Raw genomic sequence first — 18,444 nt, 5'->3', positions numbered from 1 at the left:
AGATTATACGCAGCATCGATCCAGGGTCTTGATCCTGATTTGGCATCGAAAAATCACAATCACTAGCCAGATGAAACGCAGATTAATTTGAAAAAGCTTATGTTTTATTCTCGATAAAGAGTCAACCACCGCTAGCTATGCACGGACAAAGTTTTGGGACCGGAGCTTGGGGTTATATAATTGGAGCTGGTTTTAGGAAGAGAAACAGACAGGAACCTACCCATGTAAATTTCACGTGAACATCGTTTATTTGTCTGGGGTACCAGGTAGGCCGCAGGCGCTGGCAATAATCAACTTGACATGGTATTCGTATAGCTGATTAATCAAGCTCCATTCCTAAATACAATAAATATTTTCCTTGCATAAATTTTGGAAAATCCAACTCTAGAGATGGAGTAGCACGACTGAGCTGACTGCTTGCAAAGGGCAAGCTCAACTGCTTTAAGAAAACAAGATCAATATCAAACTTGAGCTCAGTCTAGCCAAACTATCCGTAAGCTACTAATTAAGCTTGATTTTGTTGCTAATGTTAGTTAATTAAGTAAAGAGGGCCTAGTTTGTTGGTTAATGTTATCCGAGTCTGAGTGGCTAGCTAGCAGACAATGAACTCCTAGATATACAAAAAGGATTGCAGATTGAATTCTTAGGAGTAACTGGTACAACGGAAAAGGAAAATGGTTATTTGTGGTCATAAGATATAGGAAATTGCAACTATTCTGAACCTTCCGATTAAGCAAAAAAGGAAATGTGGCAGCCATCCATGGAAGCATCAAACCCTTACACGAACCCACCGTCCAGTCAAAGTTTCATGCAACGCCATTGGCTACTGTCGCTCAAATACTATCAAAACTTCCAACAACCGAAAGTGATATGGCGCTAAACCCACAAAAAAGAAGAGCAAAAAAATAGATTCTTTTCTTAGTATACTAAAATATGAAAGATACTCATAATCAGAACATCATATCATGGATACATGCGCTTAACTGCATGAGGCTTAAGGAACAATCCCCCCCTTATCCAGGACAAATGCTTTCTTTATGTTAATTAAGCTAATCCTTGATTAATATTTTATGGGGTTTCGTGAATTCTGTTTTGACTACTCCCTGTCTCTTTCACCAAACCGCACCTGAATTCATGGGGGGTTCAAAGCACTAGATTTTGATATCTGCTTCTGTTCATTATTTTGTCACTCACTGTTTTAAGGGGGGGCCTTTTTTAATGTCTATATAATTATAAGTTTGCTCGGACAAGACAGTAAGTTTTGTTCTTAGTAGAGAACCTTTCTGGTTTCGAAAGGCAATAATTTTTTTTCCCAACTTTTATACCTCTTAAGACTTGTTTTCTGTCATTTTATCTCACGGTCAAGGCCAAAGATATCAAAAGTTTTGTGGAAGTATTACTACAGGAGATAATAGGAGGATTTAGCTTTTGAATTCATTCAAAACAAGTTTGAAAGTGTTAATTTCCTGTCAGCTGAAAAAGGATCCTAAGATAGAAATGGAAAGCGGGTTTTATTCAGCTTCTTTGTTTGGGCTGGAGAACCTAGAAGAGGATGGAGAGCTGAAAGCAGCATCGTCGTTGCCATCTATCCCTCAGCCACAAACACCAAAGGAGCCTATGGAGTTTTTGTCTAGATCGTGGAGTCTATCTGCATCAGAAATTTCAAAAGCTCTTGCTCAGAAACAGAAACAGTTTGAGTTTGATAGTAATCCAAGTTCATTTCCAGACACCTTTGTTGCACCACATATTGTAAGTGATCTTGTTCTTAGCATCATTTTCCCCTTCTAAAGATCCATATTATACCCTTTTTACTTGTTTTTTTTTTCCTCCAATCCTAAGGATCCTTGAGTTGCCATGGATCAAAACTAAGAGAAATTTTTATCCTCCTTGAGAAAGATTGCATTGGATAATTTTTTGGCTTTCTGTTTCTTGGCCCTTCCCTGTAAGAAAGAAAGAATGGTTGTAAATAGGACTTGTCTCTACATCCATTATAACAAGTACTATTACTTTCTTCACTCTGAACAATCTGGCAATTTCCTTTGAATTGTTGGCTGACAAACGCAACCAACTTCATAGATTTCTCTGCTCTGATCTCTTTTTTAACCTTTTCTTTTCTGCCAGGATAGTTTAATTGTTTAATTTTTTTATAAAAAATCTGCTTGTGTTTGTAGGCAGGGAAAGTCATAAATTCAATTAATGCTCGAAGAACTGGATCAATAGGGAAATGGTTCCATCACCACAGGGACTCAGGTACTAACACAGTGAAAAAGAAAGATAAGATGCGTGCAGAAAATGCTCGGCTGCACTCTGCAGTTTCGGTTGCTGGACTAGCTGCAGGCTTGGCAGCAGTAGCCGCAGCTGGAAACTCCAATGGCACAGGCTCACAAATGAGCATGGCATTGGCATCCGCTACTGAACTTTTGGCATCACATTGCATTGAATTAGCTGAACTAGCCGGGGCAGATCATCACCGTGTTGCTTCTGTTGTCAAATCAGTAGTTGATATTCACAGTGCTGGTGATCTGATGACTCTCACAGCAGCAGCTGCAACAGGTACTTGCTTCTGCAGTTCTTGAAGAAATTCAAAAGCATCTGCGCCTGAAATTCTACGCCATTTTTGTTCATCCCAGATTGTATTTTGTATTTCCAATTTCATGAAAGGGCTCTGAACTATAATTTGCAAAATTTTTTGCCTTGATTAAAATTAGCTTTAAGAGGAGAAGCAGCTTTGAAAGCAAGATTGCCAAAAGAAGCGAAGAAAAATGCAGCTATAAGTCCTTACGAGAGGAGCATGGCAGAAGCTCATTGGTCTGCTGCTTTTCATACTCAAATAAAGGAGCAGAATCCTCCTTGTGAGGGCGAACTGCTGCAACACACACGGAAAGGTAAAATCTCCCTCCAAAGCTCAAGAGGTCTTAAAAGTAAACTAAAACCAGGTTTTAGAACTTTGATCTATAATTGATTCAGCTAATTTGGAGTATCATATCTGAATCACTTGTTACTGCTATTCTCAGGTGTATTGCGATGGAAAGGCGTCTCTGTCTACATCAGCAAGAAATCTCAGGTACAAAAAAAAACCAACTTGATGGAATTTCAAGAAATTATAGCATATTCAATGGCTAGTTTGCAAGCTCTTACAAACGCTCCATTTCTCAGGTCATGATTAAGCTTAAAAGTAAACACGTTGGGGGGGCATTCTCCAAGAAGAATAAATGTAAGCATTGTGTTATTTTACTGTCTGATTTCGCGTTAATCTAATGACATCTCATCATATCAGTTCCTTTCCGTTTTCTTTTTCTTTTGTTCTTTCCTTTGCTTTGACTCCTACAGCTTTAGCAAGACCAACTTTTTGGCACAAAACGCTACTACTTATTATATAGCTTTTTGTTTTCTCTCATGCTTAAAAGTCCTATTATTTATACCAGGTATTGTTTACGGGGTTTGCGACGAGACTTCTGCATGGCCATACAGAAAAGAAAGGGAAACCTCTGAAGAACTCTATTTCGGCCTCAAGACTGGACAAGGTCTTCTGGAGTTCAAGTGTAAAAGCAAGATTCATAAGCAGAGATGGGTCGATGGGATTCAAAACCTTCTCCGTCAAGTCAGCTATGCTGAAGCAGCAGAGCTTTCTCTCGAATCTTTGAGTATCGGTGACAGTATATAGGATAGAGTATGGTTGTTGTGCATACATACTGATTTTGGTTTGTGACATATAGAATAGAAATCGTCTTCAATATGTGAGCTATGCAACAAGTTCTTCCAATGTATGCTACCAAAGAGATGAGGTTGCAGAGGAAGGGGTCCCGATCTGAAGGGAGAATAAATGAGTTTTTATACAGACTTAAGAGATCTTTTATATATTCATGCTGACAAAAAGTACTAACAATAGCAATGATCACGACTATAAAGACAAAAGAAAATTGATAATCTCCAATGGGAGGTAAAAAATGAAAAAGAAGCTTCCTTTTTTTCCTGGTTGTAGAGCGGGGGATGCTCTAGGAAAGATAAACGACAAGAATGAAATTGCCCAACACGAAGATTGGTTGTGCTAGATATACAACAAAAATGTAGCATATCGTTCCCATGCTATCACAATCATTGCACCCTAACTTAGAGCAATGATGCACCTAGGTAGTTTTCTTTTTCTTTTTCTTTTTTTTTATCAAAAGAAACTCACCACGAAAAAATCTGCAATTACAAGAATGTGGTCCCTGCTCAGAGCTCGATCGCTCAACCACTTGGTTAGCTCGATATTTGATAGTGCAGACAAACTAGGCAAAGCTCTCTAAATGAATAAGCCTCTATCAAGAGGTTAACTAGTCAAGTAAAAGAGGCTTCATACAAGACAAAGTGATCGAGGAAAAAAGACAGACAATGGAAAGAAGAGGGAAAGGGGGGGGGGGGGGGAGGAGGGTGTGTGCACGGTTGGATCAGAAGCATCTTGAACCTGAAAAATTTCCTTTTCTTCTTTGGACAAAGGCAATGGATCAAACACCCAGATTCCTATATTGACAAAAGCCCGCTATCTGCAGGATTTTTGAAAGCTGGTACAAGGAATTAGAGATGCATGGAGTGAAATTACTTTTGCTAGACATTCCATATGATTAATTGAACGTTCATAACACCCCAACCTCCTCCTTTTACACTGCTTTATCTTCTAATTTGCCCTCTCAAAATACAACAGTCCTGTTCTCCTCGTATGGTAAAACTCGCAGTTCACAATATGATCTTATAGCCTTGGAAAGGCATTGCCTCTCAAGGTTCTCTGATTTTTGCACAAAACTCTGCAAATTGTCTCTGTGAGAAACTCCTTCAACCTGTCAAAAAGGGCACTCAGAATTTGAGGGCTGATCATTAATTTAAAAAAACCACCATAAAACAATGCAGCATCAAATAACATGGATGGAGCAGATGTCATTGGAGAACAGTTAACCAAACGTGGAAATTTATAGATGATAAGCACCCATATTTAATTAAACTTGAACGTTGCAGCAACAATAGCTAAAGAAGTTGGCACTTAAAAGATCATTTATTTAAAAACTCTGTTTTCAGCACTCTCTATCATAAGAAAGCTTCACAGATCACATATAGTTGTTATCGTTTCTGACAAATTTTATAATAACGATGGCATCAATGTCATAATTAATTAGCCAAATAAATTTTAACAATTTATGAGGAATCACAACCATCAAAACAACCTTTCCACTACGTCTAGAGAAATCAACTTTATCCTGTGAATACCAGAATTTTTCAAGAATGATGACATCCATGGGTCAGACAATAAGAAATTGCATTGTCAGCTATTACTCAAAGATAAAAAACTGAGTTAAGTTAATTCAATCTAATTAAAATAGTGAAGTTTAGAAACCTTGTAGAGGAGAATAATCACAATTAATTGTAATCAATCAAAGGAGATCTAAGCAGAGTTTTACAGGGTAAGCAATGAGAGGATAAAACATTGTTCACAGCAGCAGTAAACAAATAAAATATACCATCTGTTCAATAATAGGCCCCGAATCAAGTTCTTCAGTCACAAAGTGACTTGTTGCACCAATTAATTTCACACCCGCATCAAAAGCCTGCCAACATAATCTAGAAAATTTAACATGCATCTAGAGTTAGGAAGGAAGCATGAAATGGTCAACAATTTCAATTGCTCATTAATAAACAAGAATACTCACCTGTTTACATGGATTCCCACCCTTAAATGATGGCAAAAGGCCATGGTGAATGTTAATTACATCCTTCCCATATGTCCTCAAAAAATGACCAGATAAAACCTGCAAAAAAAAATAGTTATTCTCTAGCCTCTGAACATAACTCTACTTGATTCAACCCCTCCAATATATCTAATGATGAATACTAGCAAGAACAGACACTACAAGCTTCTGCTAATTTTTAATATACATATACACTTGCTTGTGTCCTTTATGAAAGAAAAGGTAAATTTTATTCTTTCAGTTAATATTGTGGAATCCCAGACTAAAATGTTTTCCCTAAATTGCTTTGCAATGAAACAAAATTATAAAAAGAATCTTATAACCTGATTTACCTGCATGTACCTGGCAAGTACTAAAAAATCAGTATTCAGAACCAACTCTAAGATCTCCCCTTCTCTTTTATTCTCTTTAGTTGTTTGCAAATAATGATACGGAATATTGTTCCTTTCAAGAAAGCTCATCACATGAGTGTTTGGATCTCTATGATGATTACTGCCATACAATTGATGAATCAGTATTTGGACATAAAATGCAAATAGGACTAAAAATAGTTTAGAAAAAAAGGAATAACGACAAAGGTCACACAGAGGGATGACAGTTTAAACATCACCTTATCACACAAGTAATATCAACTGGAAGTCTTCTGTCCTGCCATCCATGTAGCAAATCTACGAGGCAATGGTCCTGGAGCAAGATAAATATGGTTTGATCATGAAAAACATTAAGAGAGAGAGAGAAAAGTAACAAGCCATACCTGTTTTGAAGCAAGGACACTGATTTTAAACTTGGGGTCTAGATCAGGGACCCTGACAACAGATCTTGTAGCACTGTACATTCTTGATAGCTTCATGAAGTCTTCATCCATTTGCTCCCGAGGCCATTTAACAGGGTCAAAAACAAACTCACTGCAATTTTTCACACAATAAGATCCAGGTCTGATAATGGTTCATTCAATCAACTTGTTGCCACAAGGTACAGTCACCATTGAACATATCACCCTTTGTCCAGGCCAAACATCATTCTTGGACATTCACAAACACACAAGAGAAGCTCAAACCAAAATCAAACCTACTTCTAGGTGGTGCTGGTATAGATTAACAAGAAGAAATTTAGAAAACAATTACACTATCTCTTCCTATAATTCTCTTTTAAACTAAAACTGATGTACTCAGCTTAGTTTCCTAGTTCAAACTTTGGCCAAAAGAACAACTATCCAAACACCAACAACACAATCGTCCAATAAAAACTAAATTCTTACTGCAACATTCACTTGTTCCATTGATCCAATATTGATTTTTTCCGAGCGTGTTTCCTTAGGACAAAGCCCTAAGCTTTATCATTTTGGCATAAAGTGATGACTACCACGACTCGACATTTATCTCTTGCATTTATCAATTAAAGACATTTAGCATTGAATAAGAAAAATTTATACCACTGAAAGATAACCTTACCTCCTGGAATAGAAGACATTCTTGTTTTCAGGAACAAAAACATCAGCTCCAAGTATGTTTCCTCCTCTTGAAGCTATACATTCTGATAGCTTTGCAACAATCCCAACTTCATCCTATCACCCAAAAAAAAAAACTATATCCAATTAAAGATTAAAAAAATTAGACAAAATCATCATTTTTAATTAAAAAAAAGTTCTTTTTTTGTCAAGAAAATGGGTGAACCCATGAGAACTTAGCTGGCAATCGAATTCAGCAATGGAAATCTGGAAGTGGGTAACAAATAGAGAGAGGGAACTTACAGGGCAATGGAAGATGTGGATGCCATAAGTTAGAGAGGGAGAAGAAGAGGGATCTCCGGGTAATTTGTAAGATTTGAAGGACCTCTTTGCAAATCCAACAAACTGGGGCAAGCTTGAAGAGACGCGTCTCGTGAGACTCATTGCTTCAGAATCTCAGTTCTTACTTACCCACCAAAACTTTGCTTGGCGCCTGGCGGCCTTTTATTTTTGGCCGTTGAAGCTCGCAGATAGATTATAACACGACGGCGTTTAAGGAAGGCTTTAGACTCTCTGGGCCCAGTGGAACGGGCGGAGTGAGATCTGATAGGCTGGTGATGGCAGGGAGCAATCATAACCGTTAAACAGTCATCTGCTCCTCCACCCACCAAATATGGTAACTTAACGGTTGCAGACTCGGGAGTGCCCTTTTTAAAGTGGAATTTATTGTAATATCATTATTTGAAATATTTTTTCATTAATTTACATTCTTTTCTTAAAGAATTTAATTGAAATAAATCATGTGTTTAAAATTATTAATTTTATCTTATCAAGTCAATTAAATATTTACTTCACTTCTATTCAAAATTTTGCAAAAAAAAAAAAGCATAAACCCAAATTTTGCATCAAAACAAAAAAAACATAGCACAAATGGTTGTTGTACTTTTGACCGCATATGACCTAAACCCTAACTTATGTGGGTCCCCCAGTTTTTGTCATCTAACAAGTGGCAAAACAGGAGCATAATCCATAACTAACCGGACCAATCTCACAGTAGAGAATCGGGAACCCCAGAGATCCAGGTTTTCCAGACTAAGCCCGACGTCTCGTCGTCTCTGTTTGTAAAGTTCCTTTCTTCGTCCAGAGGCCGAAATCTCGGTTTCTCGAACTACGGTTACACTCAAAAGCGAAAGCCCTCTCAGAAAAGAAAAAGAAATGCCAGTAAGTATCCTTCTCCAACTCGATTGAGATCTCACGATTGTAATGATAAGATTTTTGTTTGTGAATTGTGAGTATCAAAGTTGATTGCCTGATGTTTGATTATGATTGTGTGCGGTGCAGTTCAGGAGAATGATAGAGGTGGAACCACCGAGCCCGCTCAGATATATCATCGGAGCTGCAATCATGATGCTCGGAGTCGTATTGCCCGTCGGATACATGATGTTCCGTAACAAACGCGTCCCTTCCTCTTCCTCTTACTCCAAACAGACGTAGGTGTGCCTTTACTTAAATGCTCAATTTACATTCCCTTCAAATAAAATTAGCTTTTTCCCCCTTAATCAATGGCATATGCAAAATCAGATCTGGAGTTGATTTTTATTTCGGTTCTTAATCTTTCAGTTAATTTTAGAGATTCAACGGAAATTGGAATCGGAGGGAAATTTATCATTTATTTCTACAAATATTCGTTATCTTATTACTTTGTTTGGATTGAAAAATGTTTCCTTGATTTGACAAACTAATATTAGTGTTTGGTGTTGGCATTCAGGAACAAAGTTTTGATATAGAGATTTTGGTGGAAGAGAGAAATTTTTTTACGCGAAACTTATGGAGTTCTATATGAAGGAAGAATGCTTTGAATGACCTGCAGATACAAAAATGTAAATGAATTATAAACCCCTCAGTTCATGTTAGTAGCTGTTTGGATATTAATTCAAGTTTATTGAAGATGAGGTGTGTTGTTTTGCTCAATTTATGGGTTTTCATACGGTTACCAAGTTAGCATCATAACTATCAATTCTATAATACTGGTTGTTCCAATAGTAATTTGAGTTTATGAAAGTATGTTCTTTCATGTTTTTTTGACCTTTCGTTGCCGGAACATTGCTCATTTTCTCCCCATGGTTTCATCCTTTCTTACATATGGTGTGTGATGAAAATGGCATTCTGATCGAGTCTTTGCTGTCTGTTTCATGGGGGAATGTGAAATGGCTTTTATTGTTTTTGAGCATTTGTTTAAGTGTTGGATATACCTAGGCTACTTGTATAAACTAGCAGCATGGTTTGATTTGTCTGCTTGGTTATTCAAACAAGAGTATATTTTATGGTAGTGCATTTATTTTCTTGATGCTTCTTTCCAATTCATTTTCTTGATGTTAAACTTAGTTTATGATAGGATGCATTTTACAAGAGATTGTTTGAATGATTTAAGTGGCCCTTATTTGGGAGGATGTGTTCTTGTAAAGAATGAAAATTGGCCCTTATTTGGTAGGAAGGAATGCTTGCTTCATCCAAACTGAATTTTGTAGATTGACATGTCTGAAGAATGGAATGATAGATTATAGCATTGAAATTAGAAAGGCATGTATCACCATTTACAATCATAGGACCCTTACACTGTTGATTCCAAGAATATTTTTCATCTGAAGCTGAACTTTGCTAACGGTTTCTATTTGTGAGTTCAGCGCCATGATTTCTCCTTGATAGTATAACAAATAATAAAGCACCACCAATGTTGGTATGTTACATGCTTCGAACCAATCACACTACCAGTGCTGCTCCGATGACAACAATGGTATTCCATCTCCTAGTTCATGAAACTGATGCATTTCTGACACCCCTCATGAATCATGCCATCTTCCCATTGCTTCTCCTACACGAATTCTGTCCCCACGTCTAATAGAAAACCTGAACTCTGAAGCATTACTGTTCTTGGGTGATTTCAATGTGGGGGCTTGGAAAACAAGCACAACTGTTGATCCCATGTTGAAAGCAGCCACCTGGAAGGATCAAAGTGCATTGGAAAATGCAATCACAATCTAATTAAAGGTAAGTCAAAGTAAGCACAAAACCGAGTGTTCAAATTATCTAATTAAGATTCAAACTACTTCTCAAAATGAAACTCATTTTAGGTAATAAGCATCAGAAGATCAACAAACAATTCCCACAGTATGACAGGCATCAGGTTTTAAAAGGAAATTTTTGTGTCTCTAACCTCTTCTCCCTTTTTTAGCATTACACCAACCCCTTCAGGTTTATACACACATTCTTCTGGAGGCCCTGAGTGTAATAACTTTTTTCTTGGCCTGTTTGTCCGAAGTTCTGGTTCTATGAAAAGCTGTCAAGCACAAATTTATGGAGTTAAAGCACAGAATTTTATTGAAGAAGATTTACATGCCAGTGCATGGACATGTCCCTGTCTAAATAAGATTTTTTATCTGACTTTTCTTAAGGTTCATGGGTGAAAGGGGCATTGGCACTTAACCTCAATTGATCCAATATTTGTTGCACCAATTGCTGCAACTGCCATATATCCTTGTTGCCATAGACCTTCAAGGACAACCTGATGACATGAGTGTTGCAACCACAATTTAGTGAATTCCACTCAAAATGAATCTATAAGATACATATATTTAACAAAAAGTATTTAGGACTCAACTGAAATGAAACTCAGAAGCTTTTGGCTAACTTCTTTAGCCAACACCTTGAAGGTTTTAGATCATAGTTTTAGAACACTCCCATATGCAAGGCTAAATGGCTATAATTAATCCTACAAGGTTAAAACAACATGAGAGAAAGTTAAGCTAAGCCCCAAAGTGTGCAAATAACATGATTCTCTTGGCATTTTAAATCCAAAATTACTTTTCTTAGTTCGAAACTGGTTAGGTTGCAGCAAGTATGTTGAGCTGTTACCTCTACCTACCTAGTGATGGTTAAATACTAGGAAGAACCCTGTGGAAAAGGGAGGAGATCTGGGATTCGAAACAAAATGTTTTTCAAATACTTTGAGTTGATCAGACAGTGAAGCCTTTTCCTGAGGCTCAAATTCACCAAGAATTACCTTTTATTTCTATGCATTAAAAACAGAGCCTATAGAACTCCTAACATCTTAGGTTTCTATGGTATGATATACCTGACCTTGTAACATTAACACTACTTGCAAGTTGCAATAATGTTCTGAATGGACCACTCTATCTTCATCTTTCAGATAACCTATCCTTAGATTATTTTATCCTTTTCCAAGTTACATCAAATCTTTTAATTCAACCATTTGCAATACATCAAGAATGAAAATTGGACAAGAAAATTTGCAAATTCAACAGATAAGTCAAGGGAGATCAGATTTACCCTTTCATTCTCGACATAAAGATTCCTAATTGTTCTTGTAGCACGTTCATTCAAAGGAAAAAGGTGACCTGCCAGATAAGCAGCAAATGAAATCATATAATCATGTTATCACTGTAAGAAGAATTTTTTAGTTGTTATGCAACTATACCATCAAGTTACCTGCAAAATGCCGTCGAACAAGAACATTCCAATCAACTGGTGAGTGTATGCGATGATAGTCTCCTGGCTTCAAGTATATTACACAGTAATAGAGGCCTTTCATTGGACTGCAATTAAAGTTTTGTGTATAAACTACCTAAGCTCAAACTTTTTAGAGCAGTTAAATCATGTAAAAGACTCTCATAGAAGTACAATAAAATATCTTGGATGGTCCAACAATCTAGGGAGTTTGAAGAATAAACACAACTGCATAAAAATTAGAAAGCACAATTACAGAAAAATAATGAAAGATAAAGCTTACCATACCGATTCTGTTAACAATTTATGCTCAATCAATCAAATAAAGGTATGGAGAAATACATCTAAATAAAACTAAATCACTTGTGTAAAGAAACAACAAGGCAAATATTGCACAACCAAATATGTATACAAGATTACCATGCAGAAACAGTTTCCCGGACTTTAGGAGAAGCCAATGAAATTCGCCACCATGACTTCTTACTCTTTTCTCTCTGACTGCTTTCCTGCTCAATTGTACTGCTATCATCTTGGGTATGGCCCTCAGCTATAATTGGAAGCAAAGAACTAGCACCAAGAAGAGATGAAACAGAGTAGGAAAATCCTTTGACTTGCTCAATCATAGCCCCTGCACCCTTCAACTCCCCAAATCTAAGAATAGTACCATCCACAGGACTAACCTATTATATAACATAACTCACTATTAGACATACTGCAGAGTGAAACAGAAAAGATTAACATGTCCAAGATGCCCGTTACCAGTTACCAGGCTATAAGGATCAGGGTCAATAGGCCTGCAACCTTCTCTCAAGGTGCGAACAAAGAAATCCCTTAAAGAAGCATATTCGTCGAGGGGCAGAGCTGCTTCTTCTAGGTCTGAAATGCAATCCAAGTTATAATTTATACTTCATATTTAGCTAAATGTGCATGTATTTTGTCAATCCAATAAAAATAATAAAAATGACTGACTGCAGCAACTAGATAACGAACAGAAAATGAGGGCAAAAACAAAAAAAAAAAAAAAACTATATGAGGTAAACATACTTGAGCGGAACGCACGAGCCCATGCTCTATAAACATGTGGACGCAGCCAAACTGGAATTTCCTAAAAAAATGTTCTTTAAGCAGGTAAAGGCATATCAAAACAACACAACAAAGGGTCAAAGATATTATCTTCTAAAAAAAGAAAATTACTCACCACATTTGTCAAGAAGCCCCACACTCTAGAAATAGATCGCAAAGGTAGCATTCTCAGAAATGCAGCCTAAAGTTGGAAAGGTTTGAAGAGAAATATGTCAAATATTAGGCATGAAAATCACCATACAGATATCTTAGCAATGAAAAAAATGAAACCTTGAAAACAAAATCATTGGAGAAATTAGCATAGATATACTACTTTTACATCTGGTTGGAACTCAAATTCAACCCCTTTCTCCCGTGCATCTTCAACCTACTACCAAGAAAACATATATCAATAAATAAGAACAAAAAACTCCAACTAAGCATCATACTAACGCTGACATATAGGGTTTAAGAGCAAGCAATACACAAACAAACCATGAGTTTCAGTTTGACAAACTACATGGATTATGGAAAAATTTAAACCAGGACATATAGCCATGTGGAGGGCAGGACGGAGTTCTATTTGTGTTAAACTCACATGGAAACGAATCCAATGAAATCCAAATAGGTTCAGAACAAAAAGGTCTTTTAAAAAAAATTTCGAATTATATCAACACAGAACTTATCAATCATAACTCATGAGTCAAACAATCTACAAGGTAAGAGTCAGAAATGAAGGGAATGTTATTAAGCCAATTTATACCTTCTTGTCATCGTAGAGCCGTCGAGCATGAAGAGCCCCAAGCATGAGTAGAGTAGCCACTGTTGCACCGGGCAACAGAAAAGCGTTACCTATAGACACAGAGCAATGAGCTTCACATGCCTCCCAAGATGGTAAACAAAACACTGCAAACTAACATAGTCTAATTTATAACGAATTCTCCACTCAAATTATTTTCTGAATAAATCAAAAAACATTATTTTGTTGTGTTTCTCTTTGGTTAGAGATAATATAATAGCAAGTTTTCCCTCTTTATTTTCTCGCGGATTTTCTCAGCAGCCAAAAAAAAAATACCCTTCCAAATTTCAAAAACAAGTGAATGGTTTAACCTTGAGAATCGCTATTGCCGCCGCTGACAGAAGCGCGAGCTTGCGACGTTGTTGGAAACTGCTTGGCGTACCAAGAGAAGAACCGGCGGTGGATGTGAACATGGCCGGCGTGTGAATAGGGAGGGAACATTGGAACATGTTGGGACAACCGAAATTTCATCGTTGCCTCAAGTTCGAGTAACAGAGATGCTTTGTCTCGTCACCCGTTAGGGTTTCCTGGGAGTTTCAGTGAACATTATGACCTCTGAAGAGCCCCAAAACGGTGCCGTTTCTCCTCCTTAAAGCGGGAAGTTTTGCGCCCTCTTTTCATATATTAACGTTTTTGGGTGATCGCTCAATTCTATCGAATTTCATATACTAGTAGTTTCGTGTATACTTTTTTTTGTTAGATGCAATTTTGCATCTTGAAATTTCGAAATCGAATTTTTTGTAATAAAATATAAATATATTTTTATAAAATATTAAATTTTAAATAATATTTAAATAAATGCATTAGACATAAAAGAAAAAGATCATTGTTTGTCAAATTAAACAAGCTTTCATCCAAACTCGCGCTACAAGCGTAGTCAAGCCACCGATGAATAACTATAGGCCTATGTACCAAATTCTTTTTATTCGTTGGCTAAAGTTAAAGAATTAATTTATCGTTCTCATTTTTTAATTACTGAATTTGTAAAAGTTATTAACAAAGTTATATAAGTATATGATGTTTTAATAAGAAAATAATCTTATTTACTTATTTTTTTAATAAAATTTATTAAAAGAGTATGTCCATGATTACTAAAAAATAAATGAAAGTTATCAAAAATAATCATGTATTTTGAAGGTATTGATTTTACAAATTAAAATTACAAAAAAAATTATAACACTATTCGATATTCAGTACTTATATTTTTAATATTTTAATAATCCTAACTTAACAAATATTTATGAAGTATTTTAACGAAGTACGTTTAAGGGTATTAAATAATAGATAAAGGTTAGAAAAAAACATTTTACCATTTTATGAATAAAGGTTATTTGGAAAAACACTAAAAATTATATAATATGATATTTTAATAATCGCATATCTACTATTTTGATAATTCTAAGTTATTAAATACTTATGGAAGTTTTTGACAAAGTTCATTTGATGTTATTAAGTAATAGATGGAGATTGCGGTTACTAATTTGGAAGATTAAGTACTGAAAAATTATAAAATTATATGATATTTTAATAACTCTATATTATTGAATATCCACATAAATTACAGACAAATTACATTTGGTGTTACTAAAAATAGATGAAATTACAGACAGTCATGTATAAGTTACCAATTTTGTAAGTGGAGATCATTGAAAAAGTTATAAACTATATAATATTTCTATAATCTTAACCACTAAAAGATTATTAACAAGTACAGATAAAGTTTCTTAATAATATATTGAAGATTATAAAAACTAATTATGTATTTTGAAATTATTAATTTTATTAATTAAAGTTATTAAAAAAGATTAGTATTTTGGTAACACCTAGTTACTGAATTTTCATATAAGTTTACTAACAGAAAGAAAAATGAGAATAGGCTAATTAAACTTATTTTACATGTTTCTCCATCTTTTCCTTTTAACTTTTTGTCATGGAAAAAAAATTATTTTAAAATATGATTTATCTTTTTGTTCGGAGGCTAAACTCCTCCTCATGCAGGTCCGGCTGGTCTATACTCTATACGATTCAGTCCGGCCCAGAAAATAGCAGAAAACCTCGTGCTGTCACGTGCATCAAAGCAACGTCGTCGTTTCATTTGCTACGACAGTCGAACTCAATGAACTCTTAACTGCCAGGCAACAAAGAGTCGCAATTTCACCACAAACAAAAATTAAAAAAATCATCATATTTCTAAACTGAAGTCTTGAAAGTAAAGGTCCCCAAAGTTGAGTTCAACTCTCCCAGGCATGGCAATTACTGAAACAGTGAAGTATGGAATCATAGGAGTAGGAATGATGGGAAGAGAACATCTGATTAATCTCCACCATCTTAGAATCCAAGGTGTGGCCGTTGTTTGCATAGCTGATCCTCACGTCCTCTCTCAACAACTTGCCCTGGAACTGGCTCAATCCTTTGATTGGCCACTTAAGGTATGGATTTCGTCCAAGTGATAATTATTGAATTTCCAATTAGCTGAAAGGAATTAGTAAGACTTTGATACGAAAGGGTTGTGACTTGGGATGTTTATACTTTATCCTACAAAGGTTTTCTCAGGGCACCAGGAGCTACTGGACAGTGGGCTATGTGACGTGGTGGTTGTGTCAAGCCCCAATATGACTCATTACCAGATCCTGATGGATATTTTGAACCATCCTAAAGCCCATCATGTGTTAGTGGAGAAGCCATTGTGTACTACAGTTGCTGACTGCAGAAAGGTCAGTCATTTTGTTTTATTAAGTTTTATATACAGCTTGTATTTGTATGTGAGAGGTGAAGATTTTCCAAATTGATATGGATTTGTTTCTATAAACAACAAAATCAAAAGAAATGCTTGCATGTTGTTGGTTGATGCTGCATTCATCGGATTTTTGTACAAGCCCCACCAGCCTTGCCATTAGACAACTGCTACCTATTTGAAGAGTAATTTGAATGATTACGCAACACCCAGCTTTAGTTTCTAAAATATTAAACATGGCATTGAGCAAGTAAAGTAGGAAACACTTTCATAATTGTAAAGACCGAATGTCTGGTTAGGTAGCAATTTGAATGGTAAAGTTTGTTTGAATTCGTCCTTCTATAGAAGATAAACATCAAGGAAATATACTGAGTGTTGGAAAGGACGGAAAGAAAAGGCAGTCCTGTTTGAATCTGTACAAAAGTTTATTTGTTTCCTGGAGTAAGCTTTTGCACTATTGTGAGCATTATGTAATTGGTTGTAGAAGTGTCTATTGTTATTGTCTCAATAACCGCTGGTACTATCCTGGTATCTTAATTATATTTCTTCTGAATCTGATTGTGTGTAGCAGTTTTTACACATGTTGATTCATTGCTATCTTCTTCCTCAGTTAATTAACTGATCTGGTAAATGTAGTTTATCTTGAAATTAGGTTGTAAATGCTGCTAGAAAGAGGCCGGATGTGCTGGTACAAGTTGGATTGGAGTACAGATATATGCCCCCAGTTGCTAAGTTGATTGAGATAGTCAAGGGTGGAACTCTTGGACAGGTCAAGATGGTGGCAATTCGGGAACATCGGTTCCCTTTTCTGGTTAAGGTAAAGTTAGCTACTCAACTTCCCCTTGCTCTCCTTATCGCCATATAGGTCATTGACTTTGTGCTTGTAATAGGTTAACAATTGGAACCGGTTCAATGCTAACACGGGGGGGACACTGGTGGAGAAGTGCTGCCACTTCTTTGATTTGATGAGGTTGTTTGCAGGTGCAAACCCTGTTCGTGTGATGGCTTCTGGTGCCGTGGATGTTAATCACAAAGATGAAATATATGATGGAAAGGTCATAGTAGGAGAAATTTTTGCATGATATAGACTTGATATCATTCTGATCACCTTTCCTTAATTTCATTTTCTTTTTTGTTGTCCAGGTACCTGACATTATTGACAATGCATATGTTATTGTTGAATTTGACAATGGTGCTCGAGGGATGCTCGACCTCTGCATGTTTGCTGAAGGGAGTAAAAATGAGCAAGAGATATCTGTTGTTGGTCACTCTGGAAAGGTCTCTCTCTGTCACACGTGTGTGTGTGTGCGTGTGTTTCATTCCTTTGTAACAGTGTTAACTTTTAAATGCATTCGGATCGACGATCGCAAAAGAGATTCTCGTACATCCATTATTTGCAACATGTTGATGTTACCTTGCATGCATCTTGATTTGTGTTTTCTCTCTAATTCTGATTCAAACTATGATACTGCAACAGGGTGAAGCCTTTGTTCCTGAAAATATTGTGCTTTATGGCTCTAGAGTGGGTGGTAGAGACGGGGTCCAGACTCTGAAAGCTGAGGATGAACGAATAAAGTTGGTCGCTCTCTCTTCTTCCTTCTTTAATCTCATTAAAATGCTATTTCTGATTCTCCAGTATGATCGTAGTTAGAGATAAAAAAAAAGCTTCTTGTTTATTGCCAGAGTCTCAAATTGGTCAAAAACTGCCTTGTTTTCCAGGTATGAAGGACTGCATCACGGTTCTAGCTATTTGGAACACCTTAACTTTTTGTCTGCAATTAGGGAAAAAGGTGCGAAGACTCCAGCTGTGGATTTGCAAGATGGGTTAATTTCAGTTGCTATGGGAGTTGCAGCACAAGTTTCCATCGAGAAGGGTCGGTTTGTTACCATTGAGGAAGTCTTGGGTGAACGTAACTGTGAACCTTCTACATAAATCTTTCATTTAGGTCCGGAAGTCACTGTTCAGAAGCCAAAATCACCATTCTTGTTATTTACTTTCAACTTTGGTCTCTGTAATATTACATTTACAAACAATAAATGTTTTCTGGTTTAATTGGTTAAGTTCCACATGAATGTGTGAATTTATCTTTTTTATTTTTTGTTCAGATAATTAAACAATTTTTTTAATTTTGATTTCGAGAAAATACGAGTAGTAAGC

The 18,444-nt window shown here is 36.2% G+C and overlaps 5 protein-coding genes across 7 annotated transcripts; 3 read left to right on the top strand and 2 right to left on the bottom strand.

Annotated features, from left to right (window-relative positions):
- Positions 1,208-3,843, top strand: LOC18606240 (VAN3-binding protein). The gene is made up of 6 exons (XM_007039739.2): positions 1,208-1,749; positions 2,172-2,553; positions 2,709-2,885; positions 3,015-3,064; positions 3,157-3,214; positions 3,426-3,843. Exons 1-6 carry the CDS (start codon positions 1,498-1,500, stop codon positions 3,662-3,664), a joined length of 1,158 nt encoding a protein of 385 aa, XP_007039801.2. The 5' UTR covers positions 1,208-1,497; the 3' UTR covers positions 3,665-3,843.
- Positions 4,206-7,884, bottom strand: LOC18606239 (formyltetrahydrofolate deformylase 1, mitochondrial). Its single transcript, XM_007039736.2, has 8 exons — positions 7,471-7,884; positions 7,172-7,284; positions 6,475-6,625; positions 6,331-6,404; positions 6,053-6,212; positions 5,682-5,780; positions 5,493-5,579; positions 4,206-4,817 (listed from the first exon to the last, which is right to left on the bottom strand). The coding sequence occupies exons 1-8, from the start codon at positions 7,609-7,611 to the stop codon at positions 4,671-4,673; spliced, it is 972 nt and encodes a 323-aa protein (XP_007039798.2). The 5' UTR covers positions 7,612-7,884; the 3' UTR covers positions 4,206-4,670.
- LOC18606238 lies at positions 8,171-9,252 on the top strand. 2 transcript variants are annotated; one of them, XM_018118283.1, is made up of 3 exons: positions 8,171-8,388; positions 8,509-8,661; positions 8,936-9,252. In XM_018118283.1, exons 1-2 carry the CDS (start codon positions 8,383-8,385, stop codon positions 8,659-8,661), a joined length of 159 nt encoding a protein of 52 aa, XP_017973772.1. In that variant the 5' UTR covers positions 8,171-8,382; the 3' UTR covers positions 8,936-9,252. The 2 variants fall into 2 exon arrangements, with proteins under 2 accessions (XP_017973772.1, XP_007039797.1); XM_007039735.2 differs by having other exon boundaries at positions 8,172-8,388; positions 8,509-8,657.
- On the bottom strand, positions 9,703-14,183 carry LOC18606237 (phosphatidylserine decarboxylase proenzyme 1, mitochondrial). The gene is made up of 12 exons (XM_018118282.1): positions 13,864-14,183; positions 13,517-13,605; positions 13,088-13,141; positions 12,890-12,955; positions 12,736-12,796; positions 12,458-12,567; positions 12,112-12,371; positions 11,674-11,780; positions 11,515-11,582; positions 10,652-10,729; positions 10,382-10,504; positions 9,703-10,166 (listed from the first exon to the last, which is right to left on the bottom strand). Exons 1-12 carry the CDS (start codon positions 14,021-14,023, stop codon positions 10,008-10,010), a joined length of 1,335 nt encoding a protein of 444 aa, XP_017973771.1. The 5' UTR covers positions 14,024-14,183; the 3' UTR covers positions 9,703-10,007.
- Positions 15,703-18,367, top strand: LOC18606236 (inositol 2-dehydrogenase). Of its 2 annotated transcripts, XM_007039733.2 has the most exons (7): positions 15,703-15,981; positions 16,096-16,266; positions 16,939-17,103; positions 17,177-17,341; positions 17,430-17,564; positions 17,764-17,861; positions 18,006-18,367. In XM_007039733.2, the coding sequence occupies exons 1-7, from the start codon at positions 15,799-15,801 to the stop codon at positions 18,217-18,219; spliced, it is 1,131 nt and encodes a 376-aa protein (XP_007039795.2). In that variant the 5' UTR covers positions 15,703-15,798; the 3' UTR covers positions 18,220-18,367. The 2 variants fall into 2 exon arrangements, with proteins under 2 accessions (XP_007039795.2, XP_017972305.1); XM_018116816.1 differs by lacking the exon at positions 18,006-18,367 and having other exon boundaries at positions 17,430-17,667; positions 17,764-17,858.

This window comes from Theobroma cacao, chromosome 3 (assembly GCF_000208745.1).
Source record: "Theobroma cacao cultivar B97-61/B2 chromosome 3, Criollo_cocoa_genome_V2, whole genome shotgun sequence".
Lineage (NCBI taxonomy): Eukaryota > Viridiplantae > Streptophyta > Magnoliopsida > Malvales > Malvaceae > Theobroma > Theobroma cacao.
This window is presented reverse-complemented; position numbering and strand designations above follow the sequence as displayed.

Coding starts and splice junctions, on each gene's coding strand:
- LOC18606236 (XM_007039733.2), top strand. CDS start 15,799: ATGGCAATTACTGAAACAGTGAAGTATGGAATCATAGGAGTAGGAATG. Junction 17,104..17,176: donor GGTTCCCTTTTCTGGTTAAG/GTAAAGTTAGCT, acceptor TGCTTGTAATAG/GTTAACAATTGGAACCGGTT. Junction 17,862..18,005: donor GCTGAGGATGAACGAATAAA/GTTGGTCGCTCT, acceptor CTTGTTTTCCAG/GTATGAAGGACTGCATCACG.
- LOC18606237 (XM_018118282.1), bottom strand. CDS start 14,023: ATGAAATTTCGGTTGTCCCAACATGTTCCAATGTTCCCTCCCTATTCA. Junction 12,568..12,735: donor GGCTCGTGCGTTCCGCTCAA/GTATGTTTACCT, acceptor ATTGCATTTCAG/ACCTAGAAGAAGCAGCTCTG. Junction 10,167..10,381: donor TGCTAAAAAAGGGAGAAGAG/GTTAGAGACACA, acceptor TGATCCTTCCAG/GTGGCTGCTTTCAACATGGG.
- LOC18606240 (XM_007039739.2), top strand. CDS start 1,498: ATGGAAAGCGGGTTTTATTCAGCTTCTTTGTTTGGGCTGGAGAACCTA. Junction 1,750..2,171: donor CCTTTGTTGCACCACATATT/GTAAGTGATCTT, acceptor TTGTGTTTGTAG/GCAGGGAAAGTCATAAATTC. Junction 2,554..2,708: donor CACAGCAGCAGCTGCAACAG/GTACTTGCTTCT, acceptor GATTAAAATTAG/CTTTAAGAGGAGAAGCAGCT.
- LOC18606239 (XM_007039736.2), bottom strand. CDS start 7,611: ATGAGTCTCACGAGACGCGTCTCTTCAAGCTTGCCCCAGTTTGTTGGA. Junction 5,781..6,052: donor TACTTGCCAGGTACATGCAG/GTAAATCAGGTT, acceptor TTTTTTTTGCAG/GTTTTATCTGGTCATTTTTT. Junction 5,580..5,681: donor GTGGGAATCCATGTAAACAG/GTGAGTATTCTT, acceptor TTATGTTGGCAG/GCTTTTGATGCGGGTGTGAA.